Source organism: Castor canadensis, chromosome 6, assembly GCF_047511655.1.
Source record: "Castor canadensis chromosome 6, mCasCan1.hap1v2, whole genome shotgun sequence".
NCBI classification, from domain to species: Eukaryota; Metazoa; Chordata; class Mammalia; order Rodentia; family Castoridae; genus Castor; species Castor canadensis.
This window is the reverse complement of record NC_133391.1, coordinates 42,497,970-42,510,208: the sequence shown is the minus strand read 5'-3', so window position 1 is coordinate 42,510,208 and position 12,239 is coordinate 42,497,970. Positions and strand designations below refer to the sequence as shown.

General features: G+C 48.9%; 1 protein-coding gene across 29 annotated transcripts in view; it reads right to left on the bottom strand.

The window, feature by feature from the left end:
• Nucleotides 1–12,239, bottom strand: part of Cacna1c (calcium voltage-gated channel subunit alpha1 C) — a 644,607-nt gene that overhangs the window by 500,849 nt on the left and 131,519 nt on the right. For all 29 annotated transcript variants that reach the window (XM_074076408.1, XM_074076392.1, XM_074076410.1 and 26 more), the window contains 2 exons: nucleotides 7,217–7,538; nucleotides 3,391–3,496 (listed from right to left, as the gene is read on the bottom strand). In XM_074076408.1, the coding sequence (XP_073932509.1) occupies nucleotides 3,391–3,496; nucleotides 7,217–7,538 (428 nt within the window). The remainder of the gene's footprint in view (nucleotides 1–3,390; nucleotides 3,497–7,216; nucleotides 7,539–12,239) is intronic.

Genomic DNA, 12,239 nt, shown 5'->3' with positions numbered 1-12,239 from the left:
ACTCCTTCTGGCTAGTGGTACCTGCCTACCACAACACCTACCTGGGCACAAGTCCAGGCAAGTTTGTCTCCTACATCCACTGCCCTCTCTCTGTCCCTACCAGCACTATCATCTGAACCATTTCCTTCTCTCTTCATAAGCAGTGGGGCTCCCCATGAGCCATCTTGCTCACCCTGAGAAAGCTTTCTCCTGCTCTTAAACCTCCAGGGACTCCTTGTCATCTTTGTCATCTGAACTCCAACTGTTGGATGAGCCATGAGGCCCCATGAGGCTTTTCTCATTCACTTGAAACCAGCACCTCATCATAAAGAACACGACTGCAAGACCTTGCACATGTGTGTACCTCAGCCTGAAACACCCCTTTTGACCTGGCAATCATCTCGTCAGACCTTTCACTATTCACAAACATCTGTCTATGTGTTTATCTTTCCTCTTCCCGCTGGAGGGATCCCAAACACAGTGCCTGGCTCTTGATGTGACTCTTGCTAACTAACTACACAGTCTAAGATAAACCAGTAAAGAGAGAGACTAGAGGGAGAATACCAGGAAAGAGGCTGTCATAATAGTCCAGGAAGAAGGCAATGCCAGCCCAGGTTAGGCTGAAGAGGAAGAAGATGGTGTAATAGCAGCAATACTGACACCCAGTTGTTAATAATCCCTGCCCCTCAGCCCTTGTAACAACACTCTTCCAAGAGCTTTTCATATCCTCAATTGTTTAACCTTCACTACCACCAGTGAGGTAGATACTGTTGTTATTCCATTTTATAGAAGAGGAAACTAAGGCACAGAAAATTCAAACAAATGACTTTGAGAACAGAAATGGGGTGGTGGTCACTGTGCTCTAAGCCAGTTAAAATCTCCAGAACTGGACCTGCCTGGATGAGTATGGTGAGGGGAAGGAGGTGACAGAGAGGACACTGCCAAGGTGAGGAAGAGGAGCAGCGCTCACTTGGGACTCATTCTGTTTGGGAGAGAGGTGAACTTGTTCAGGGGTCATTTGTTGAGGCATCTGTAGAACATCCTGGCACAGACTGCCATGTGCCAGGACTAGGGCAGCACCTTCTGGTCACCATCTCCTGTCTCTGAGGTAACAGCACCTCCAGTGCCAAGGAGTGAGGTCCAGAGGAACTAAATCACTTCAATTAAGATTCAGAGCAACAATGGCAAAGTCAAGATTTGAACCTGGGTCTGGTTAGCTCAAGTTTTGCTGTATCCAACAGGCCTGCAGTTCCCACATCTGACAAATCATTAGCACCTATAAGGAGTTTCTGAAAATACCTGTTCTTAGGCCATGCCCCAGAACTACAGCATCTGCATCAAACCCTCGAAAGTGACAACAGGAAAGCACAGGAGCACACTGCAAAGGCCCCAGCCCCTCCACTGCAGGAAACTCTGGCCCTGCCTGAGGAAGGAACTGGGAGTGGGAGATGAGAGTCCCAGAAACAACTTACCCAAAAGCAGCCTCCAATGTGGGACAGACACAAGCTCAGCAAGGGAGATACAGAAAAGGAAAAATGAAAGGCTGGGATGACTCTCTGGTAAGGTTCCTATGGATGCAGGCCAGAAGCCAGAAGAAGCAAGGGGTCAGTTTCAAAGGGGCATTTGTCAACAGAGCATGAGGAGTCAGATCCATGGGGGTAAGGAAAATCATTCACATACCATGATATCCACCCATCCTAAGAGCCTGATTCAATGATTTTTTTGGGGGGAGGGGGTGAGTTCTAGTTTGAGGACACCTTCATCACTCTCTGGTGGGATTTAACACAAATTTCCAGCCCTCCAGCATCATCTATATCCAGTTACCCCTAAAATAAGTCCAATACTAACGCTTGTTCTTGTTTTTGCCCACTGACCCCTCCACCTCCAGGAGTGCAGGGTTAATCTCTGGCAGCCTAGAGCTTCTCCCTCTGATAATACTCCTGGGAAGAGTAGAGAAGGGGCCTCAGATCAGACAGACACTTCCTAGTCATTCTACTGCTTGGGCCCAAGCACCCCAAAGCTGTCCTATCCTAATAACAAGCCATGAGTTCTATTTGCAGAGCTGCTTTTAAAACTGATGTGATTTACATGGTCCCCAGCAGGGGCTCTGCAGTGTCTGGAAGGACAGGGAAGTGGACACAAAGGAAAAGGAGAACCAGCGGGAGACTCTCCTGCTTTGGGGCAACACTTTCCTTGTACTTATTCTGATCCATTGACAACTTCTCCTTGTTAGGAAATAAGGTAACACCTCAGCAAATGCTCTGCCACTAACTCCAAACTTGCCATCACTCACCCAGCACTTGCTGCCATCTCTGGAACCTTTGGAACCTGTCCCCAACACACAGCCCCACCCGAAGCCATAAGGCACAGCAGCCTCTCACACATACAGAACACCTTACCCAATACAGGCCTCCAGCTAATGGCAAAACCTGTGGAAACAGCAGTGAATCCTAAAGCGTGCATGACATTGACTTGGAAATGTCGATGTTACAAGCTAAAACGATGAGCCCTCAGTAGCGTCAACAGCCAGCAGCAGCAACAAGAGAATCTTATAACCCTCCTGCTTCTTCCAAAACCATTCTCATTTGACACTCCAGTCTCACTAATCAGAGGACAGCACTAATGACAGGGACAAGATGGTGGCCTTGGTGCCCAAACATGCTCTGTGGAAATCAGATGAACAGGATCAGGCTTTTGTGTTGGCAGGGAAGGGAGTGTGGCGGGGAGATCTTTCTATATCCCTGCAGGAGGCATCCAGGACTGCCCCAATTTTGCCATCTGCATTCCAGAGCTCTGTTCCCCACATGCCCAGACGGAGCAAAGGCCTTTGTGTTTGCAATGACTTCACGCTCAGCCAAAAGTAAACACACTCTCCACATTTTCCATGGACAAATCCTAACCCCAAACTGCCAGTGCTGGCTTCTCCACAAGTGAAAAGCTGTCTTTCCCAAGAAAATAAAGCCTTTTTAACTCACTAATACATCTTGGCTGCAAAAGAAAACTTTCCCAAAAGCTTCCTAGAAATTATTTATCATGCAATCGTGCAGTGATGCTGCGATCGCCCGAGCAAACCCTACCAATGGAACAAAAGTTCTTGAAATACATATGACAGATGATCCAAGAATAAATGCTCGTTCTAGCAAACACCTGCACCGTGACTTCTGCAGCTACACACACACACACACACACACACACACACACACGGTTCTCCACCACCTAATTGGAAAACAGGCTGTGATAAGATAGGTGCTGATTTGAATAAGGAGCACCAATGACACTGAAGAGCCGAGCTCTGCCGCGCTTCTGCACCTGTCAAACACACACATCTCACTCCCCTTGTGCATTCCTACTCACATCCACGTAACCCAAGCTCAGTGAGCAGGAGCAAGAGACGCGGACTTGAGGACTTACCAGATTGGAGTTGGTGGCGTTGGAATCATCTTCTGGGAAGGGAATGTAGATTGCTAAGGCCACACAATTGGCAAAAATAGTCAGTAAAATAATAATTTCAAATGGTCTGAGGAAGGGAGTTAAGGAAGTTTATTCCATGGCAAACACAAGTGAAATATACCTCTATCCATCCGTCTATCCATCTGCCTATCCATTTATCTACCCATCCATCTATCTATCCATCTATGTATCTATCTATATGTCTACCTAATTCATCAATCTGTCTATCTGTCTTTCTATTGGCCTAATCTATCAATCAATCAATCTATCTGTAAGTCTTTCTATCTATATATATACATAAAGTGAGTCAGAGGTTCATAAGAATTTTGTTTGGACAATGCATTCCGGGCCCTTTGTATTCTGAAAAGAAACATATGCCTTTTTAAGTGCTTCTAGTGGGGCCCCGCCAAAATTTTTCCTAATATGTCAAGAGCAGTGGAGGCCAGTCGCGTGCCAGAGTAAACAGAGATTTCTAAAAACTTTTTCCCCTCTCTTATTTATTTAGATTGTATTTGACTGCATGTTCCTTCACATGGGCTTAGGGTGACTTCCAGCAGCCCGTCTCTGCATGGCGTCCATACGGCCACCGGAGGCCCAAACACCGAGGATGGGAGAGCGGAGGAGTGGGAGTTAAGGCATGGTAACCTTTCACTGAAATTTGGGTATTTTACTTTTTTAGTCTTTGAAAGTAAAGAAGGTTTTGCCCAGCTGGGTCCAGGGCCCCCCAGTGAGGCAAGACAAGCTGCGTGTTTAAGAAGAGCAGTCGTCACCCTTAAGGGTGTAGCTCCATATTAAACACGTGACAGATGCCCTGGCTCTGAGGATTCACTGCCTTTGGGTGCAAGGCTCAAGCTTCTGGTCCCCTGACTTCTGTATTGCCGGTGCTGAGCACTAAAGGGACCAGAACCACTCACCAGCAAAAGTGCACGCTGAGGCTCCCATATCCTGACTGCTTTGTAGAAATCCCAGGGAAGATCCACTGGCTAGAGAATGAGCTACTGGAACCATACCCCTTCCAACGAGACCCACCCATACCCCAACTGAAGGTGACAAAGAAGACTTCACAGGAAGGCTCAACTTATGCTTCTCTACCCACCCCACCCCAATGCCAACAGGAGGAGGAGAGAAGCATGGAAATAGCTGGGTGTTTTATCTTAGTGATGGATCCCCTGAGCCTTAGAGTATAGCTAAGGATCCATTTACCCAGCAGACCTCATAAACGGTGCCATTTTCCATGCATGTCTCGGTATCAAAAGGGTGGCACACAGCGGACATGCCCAGCCTCCCCTTTACAGGGCAATAAAAAGCCACCTTCTGAGACCCTACCCCTCGCTGGTGAAGAGCAGAGCCAGAACCAGAACTGAGACCTACTGACTCGTGCTTCACATCGTGATGCTCTTCAGCAGGTCAGGGAGCCAGTGGTGCTGGGGAGCAGATGCTGGAGATGAGGACATGGCCACAAGGACAGGAGCTGGCATCCAGAGAACCTGGCCCTGTGGTAACTGTACCCCACACACCCAAGTGGAAGATATAGTTATCCCCACTGTTAGAGCAGGAAAGTGTGGCACAGAAAGGTTACATGCTAACTTGTCCCAGGTCACAGAGCTGGTGGTAGGCTTGGGTCCCAACCCAGGAAGTCTGGCTACACAGACAGCTTTTAGGAGTCTTCTGTACTGATCTTCGTGAACTTGCCCTTGAAGCATCTTCAGAAAGCTGCTCCTTGAGGGAAGTCTCCCTGAATCCCCTCTTCCTTCCTCAGCCTTCCCATCTGCTTAGGAGAGGGATGCTCAGCCCAGGGCTACTCCATTGTCATCGCCCGTGCTCTGTGCTCTTCTCAGAGCACAGGCACAAGCAGTCAACTGAGCCAGGCCTCGTACAGATCCACTGGTCCCATGTCATCTCTCCGCCTCCACCAAAGGGACAGGGTGCTAAGCTTAGAGTGTTTACCGTGCTGACTTCCCACCTCCATCTAACACTGAAGAAGATCATGTGTAAAGAAACCAATCAGGTGAACAAGAAGAGCCATAGCTGCGAGGCAGAGGAGAACCCAGGAGTCCTGTATATCCTCCACGTCCCTTCCTGATGATGGCATCAGATCCCACTTTTCGAAGAGCTGAATGACTGGTGCACCAGGATGTCTCCTTACCCACTCAGCTAGCCTTCCTAGGCAACTGAGTGGAATGCCACTCAACTAGCATAGCCAAGGCCATATCCACATCCCCTCTCCAGGTGGGGAAGGCACATTCCCCTGGACAAGAGGCCACAGCACCCATGTAGTGAGTGATCAGGCACCAGAGCCAGGCCCTACCACATCTGGTCAGAGCTGGATTGCATCCCGTGAATATCTACCCAGTCCTGCCTAGTAACCATCTCATCCATACTAGCCCCAGCTAGTACCATCTAGGACTACAGGGTCAGGAAGTCTGGGATGTACACTCAGGAGACTGGATTTGAAACCCAGCACTATCAATTGCCAGCTGTGTCCATTAGGGAAAGTTCTTTGGTGCTCTGGGCCTCACTACCCTCTTCCCTGGGAGTCACTGACCTGCAGGGACCCCCAGCTCTTTCATTCCATGATTCTGCCATAAGTAGCTACAAAGGAAGCTAAATGGAGTTGAGCAAGCCCAGCCTCTCACCCACTCATCCAGGGACAAAACCATGCTTGGCTCAGAACAGACTGGCCAGCTCAGCAGCAGCCCTTATTTTGAATTGCATTCTCTCAAAGTTACTTTTGAGCGGAAAGGCTCCAGCATTCATAGACGGAGCGTTGCTTGCTCACAAGGACTTTCTCTTATCCCCACATCATCTTTTACCTTCCAACCACTACCCGAGATTTTATAATCCTTCCCTAAAAGCACTCTTATCCTGAATGTCAAGAGATGTGGTGGCCCTGCTCAAATGGATCCACATTACAAAAATGTTCAACACCAAGTCCCAGGGTGCTGGTTCCATTTGTTCCTGGCCACATTACTCTGGATAGTCTTCGATGTGGGGCTCATTTCATCACTGGTGAAAGCCAGGCCTGGATCCATAGACCTTTAAGGTTTCTTCTAATCTAATCCCATGATGCTTAGATGTTAAGGCCTCGTTAGTCCCCAGGGAAGCCCAGCCCTTCAAAGCCCTGTTCTTAGAGTCACCAACGCACTGGTTTTTAATATATACAAAGTGAATCTGTGTTTAAAATTCCAAATGATCCTCCCACCTTTGGCTGCACCACAGACTCACCTGGAGAGTTTTTAAGAATGCTCAAGCATCTATAGTTTGCTGACACTTCCCAGACTATTCTAACACACAGCCAAGGCTGAGAACCACTGTTCCCAGGTGTTTCATATACACCTTATCCACCCAGCCTAAAGTTCATTTCATACAATATTTTAGTGCACCTGCATTTTGACTACAGCCAGTCACATGAAGTCAGGTGTGAGATCTTCTACTCGTGACACCATGTCAGCAATCAAATGGTTGCAATTCAAATTTTTGAGTTTGGGATTAGGGATGTTTAACCTGCATATGGGCTAGGTGAGGGGAGACCTGGGCAACTTGTTATAACAGCAGATTCCTGGGGCCCTGTCCCCAGAGATTCTGACTCATCAAGCCTAGGCTAGGGCCTAGAACTCTGCATTTTTCACTGGCCTATTGATGGACTTGCAGTTAGTGTAAGACCCGATTTATAGGCTCAATACCTCCAACATGGCTTGCCATCTGGTGAGCCTTGGAGGGCAGGCTCCTAGGGCACAGGTCTCAGAGCACCCTGCAGAACAGGGGTGTCCCCTAGCACAAAGGATATTTCCATTCCACGATGCTGATGCACGCCCTCCGGATGGGGTTCTTCAGGGTCAGGCAGAGCAGGGCACGGGGTGGCCGGGTGGCAGTCGTGCCGCTCTGCTTCTTAGGTTTCCCGTACTGCTGCCGCTTCCGCTGTGTGGAGCTGACCGTGGAGATGGTCGCATTGCCAGCGCTGCCCATGAGCTTGGCTTGACGGGCGGCATCGATGGCGGCCTGCCAGGATAGGGCTGCCCCTGGGGTGGGGATGTGCTCGGGGGCCAGCCCTGCAGCAGCATTGGCATTCATGTTGGCATGAGCTGGGCGTGGGCTCCCATAGTTGGAACCTGCAGCAAGAGAGGGAAGAGGACAGTTGCTAGAGTGAAAAGAGGGGCGCGTGGAACGTGCTTGGATTCTAGACACAATTTATAAAAATCTTATTTCAAGCTATTGCAGGAACTTGGGAGGGGGTGCATGGAAACCCTGGTGTGAGGTGCTGAGAAACTCAGCCGGGAAATCTGCTTAGGCCTAGCTTGGACTAGTGACCTCAGTCTCTCTGGTCTCACTGCCTCATCTTAGGCAGAAAAGATAGAGACTTGGGCATTACAGTATATGTAAACCTTTGCAGCACCATGCTAGTCAGCAAAGAAGGCAGCAGGAAAGATGGACTGCAACTCATGGATTGCAATATCTGTGCATTAAGACACATATTTAGGCCAGGCATAGTGGCTTATACCTGCAATCCCAGCTGCTCAGGAAATAGTGATCAGGAGGATAGTAGTTGAGGCCAGCCTGAGCAAAAAGTTAAAGAGAATCCATCTCAACCAAAAAGCCAGGTGTAGTGGTGCACACATAATCCAAGCTATGGTGGAGGCATAGGTAGGAAGATTCCAGTCCCGGGCAGGTTCTAAGCAAAAACTGAAGATCCTATCCAAAAAAAAAAACAGCTAAAGCAAAAATGGGCTGGGGGTGTGGCTCAAATAGAGGAGCACTGCCTAGCTAAGTCCTGAGTTAAAACCCCAGTACTGTTCTTCGCCCGCCCCCAAAGCATGTATTTCTAAGAACACAAATAAACAAATATTCATTAAAAGAAAAGTGGTCATCTAAGGAGGGTGAGGAAGAAAATAAAGGCTGGATATGAGGATAAGAAGGAATAAAAAAATGAATGAGTGAGTGAATCAACAGAGGTCAGGCATGAATTGATGGTGATAAGTAGATTGCTTTTTGGAACTTATCACCATCTCCACAAGATCCTGTGGCCCAGCTTAGCCAGCCAGAACATTCTCACCCTAAAGTCTGTCCCACAGAAAGAACTCAGTCTCATGGAGCTCATGCATCCAGCCATGCCTGAAGCTGGTGCTACTCTGAGCCACAGGCAGGTGATACTGCCCGACTCAAAGACCGCACCTCAAGGCCTGGTGTAGATTCTGCTTCTCCACCCCCTGTGATTTAAGTTCCACAAAATATAAACACACTAATATTAGAGGAGTGGGCTAGAGAAAGGTCAACCCATGCTATAGTCTGAAAGGCATGGGCCCCAGGGGGACGCTACTGGGAGGTGGTGGAATCTTTGAGGTGGGAGAGCATCTGGTCAGTGGGAAGGGGCTGTAGGACTCCAGTCTCTTCTTTATTGTTTACTCCCTGGCCATGAGTCGAGCAGTTTTTCTCTGCCACATGCTCCTACTAGGACTACGCTACATTGTCCAAATTGATGAGCCATCAATCATGGCCTGAAACTGCCAAAGCTGTGAGCCCAAATAAATCTCCTTCTCTTTATACGTTGATTGTATCTCAGGTATGTGTTACTGTGCTGGAAAGCTGACTAGCACAGCCCAGGAGCTCTGATGAGATCACATAGCAAATCCAACATCTGACATCCCTCTCATTGAGAAGGAAGATCTAGATCCCCCACCCTCTTGAAATGAGTTGGCCTTTGGTAACTTTTTTGATTAACAAAATATAGCAAAAGTAGCCAGGCACCAGTGGCTCACACCTGTAATCCTAGCTACTTGGGAGACTGAGCTTGAGAAGATCGAGGTTTAAGACCAGCGAGGCAAATAGTTCATGCTACCCCATCTCCAAAGTAACCAGAGCAAAATGAACGGAAGGTGTGACTCAAGTGGTAGAGCACCTGCTTTGCAAGTGCAAACCTTAGTACCAACAAAATAAAAATACAGAAGTGACACTGTGACCTCCAAGGGTAAGTGGAATAAAGTCCATACTGTGTCCACCTGCCCTTCATGTCTGCTCAGGGGAGGCCAACCCATGGCCACCATGCTGGCCATGGGACCACACTCCTGGTCAGTCCTTAGTGCCTGCAGTCACCATCAGTCAGGGACCACCTGAATGACAGTTGTTGGCTGCTGTGAGTCACTCTGGAGTGATTTGTGATACAGTGTGTTTGACACCTGAGAAGAAGCTCTTTGTGGCAGAATTGACAGCATGGAGCAAGGGACTCTCTATCAGGAGGAAAATCTGGATAGGACCCAGCAAAATCCAGAGGGGCCTGCCTGAGTAGAAACAGCTGCCCCGTTATGGTTTAAAGTCACTGAAAGATAACCCACATACGCTGGCCAGACACCCTCCAGTCCATTAGTTCACTTACAATGGCTGCCTCTGCTCAGTGCACACAAGGGCCTTCCCAGGCAGTGGCCAGGCCCAGAACAAAGTACCCTGTAAAACCCTTTCCCTCTCCTCACCTATGGCCCCCCCTGGTGTACAGATAGACACTGGGAGCCTTGCCCAGCACCTCCCTAACTCTTCTCTTTGGCTGATCCTTCTAAGTTTGAGCTCCAAGATAACTCTGCTCCCAGTATGACCTGCTTTTTGGAACTTATCACCATCTCCACAAGACCCTGTGGCCCAGCTTAGCCAGTCAGAACATTCTCACCCTTAAGTCTGTCCCACAGAAAGAATTCAGTTTCATGGAGCTCATGCATCCAGCCATGCCTGAAGCTGGTGCTACTCTGAGCCACAGGCAGGTGATACCAGTGTGGTCTCTTGGACTGCCGGATTCAAAAGACAGCACCTCAAGGCCAGGTATAGACTCCCCTTCTCCAAGCCTCATTCGTCCACCCACTGTGATGACTACACAATCTGAGTAACTGTGCTTATGCTTACTCGAGGTGGGCCTCCGTCCTATACAACCAAAAGAGACCTAACTGTGCTTGCTCCGTACCTGAAGCACACACCTGCCTGGGTAGTCATTTCTGTCAGACTCCAAAGTCTACGTCTTTTCCTTCATTACAGAGACAGACTATAACCTTCAACATTATGCCAAGTGATTGACCTCACTGTTAGAACTGCTATACTGAAAGCATTCTCAGAGTTTCCTGAACACAACAGCATAGCATGACAGATTGGTGATGCCCACCATGGGCACAAAAGGCACACAGATGTCACTAACTTGCCACCCCTGTTTGACACCAAGAAGAGCACATCAGGCCTTCTCTGGTACCAGCTAGTCAGCTGCCTCCTGCACGATTGCCATCTGCTCCTGTGGCATTAGACCCCCAGTCCCATGCCCCTGGGCCTGGAAATTTGCCTTTGTTGTCCCCGATTCATGGCCACATTTCCAACATGACGCTGACTCCCAGCTCACACACACATTCCCTTTGCCCTCCTCCTTCTTTCTGCCCTGGGGGCTCAGGCAGCTACTGCACTGAGGGAGCAAAGCATATAAACCAGAATACCAGGCTTGCAGAGAGAAGATACCGCCCAGGCCGAGCAGTCTCTTCTGTCATATCATGTGTTGTGGCCCGCTCTGCTCTCACTGTGAGGACACTATGCATAAAGTAAGGAATTCCCAGAGGAGGCTGGGACCTTGGCCTTTCTTCCAAGACACCAGAGAGAAAGCATAAAAGAGCGGATCTGAATTAATCAAGGCACCTGAAGCCCAAGAGCTGCTGTAATAAGCACAAGATGAGTACCTCTACTTAACACATAAGAAAACAAAGGAGTGTGTGACTCATTAAAGGTCACCAAGTGAGACAATGGAAGATTCCTGCAGCACCCAGGACTCACAGGGAACTCCCACCTCCTGGGTTCTTGCCCGCACTCTCCATACGATGACACGTGTGCTCACACGCACAGTGACAAACAGCGCACACCTCCTCCTGGGTTCAGATAGAGCCTTTAATAGGTTCTTCACAGACAGATCTGCCACACTAACAGTCTCTGTGGTGACCCTCAGGGTACCTCCATGGTGAGTGACAGTGGAAAGTGTCCCTATTTCTACTTGACAATTGAAGTGACTGAGTCCAAAGTGGCTGGATGTCTTATTTGAGTCACTAGAGAGGACTGAAACCCTAATCTTGCCTCGTTCAATCTGTGGTATAAATTTTTCCTTTCCAGACTCTACTTGACATTGACAAAATTTAATAGACTTATTCTCCTCTTCCCTCACATACACAAAGACAGATCCCAATTCTCTCCACCTAACACCTTGCCCCACTCCCAAGATGACTGTCCTCAAGCCCTGATGCTGTGCTCACTTTATGCACTGTGCCTCATCCTCTGATAGCAACTGCCAGGTCCAAACACCAAGCAGTCCCAGGAGCTTTGGGACAAGTCTTGGGAAGAGGACAGGAAGCACTGGGCGTGAGAACACAGCCGTGGCCCTGAAGAGGCTGTATATGGCAAGACAGAGGTGTCCCTGAGCAAGATGGCAGCTGGGCTGCCAAGGGGCAGTTCTGAATGCCAGGTCTCAGCAGGCTGACTTCTAAGCGCCTCACACACTCCATGGGGACCTTATTTATGTTGTGAACGGTTCCCAGAACACAAGGACCTCTCTGGAGTCTGCCATCTGGAGAAAGCACATATGAATAGGCCCGTGGGGATAAGCAGAATTTCAACTTCTCCCCAGCCAGAGGACAAGAAAACAACCTTCAGTATTTTGACCCAGGCAGCACCGAGCATTGCTACAGCCTGTGACATGACTGCGGGGACTGCCACAGGAAACACAGAGCCACATGCAGTTGAGATAGGTGTGGACGGCCTAGCCTCCACTTCTTCAAGTCATTTCCACACTTGCTATGATGCTTCTCCAC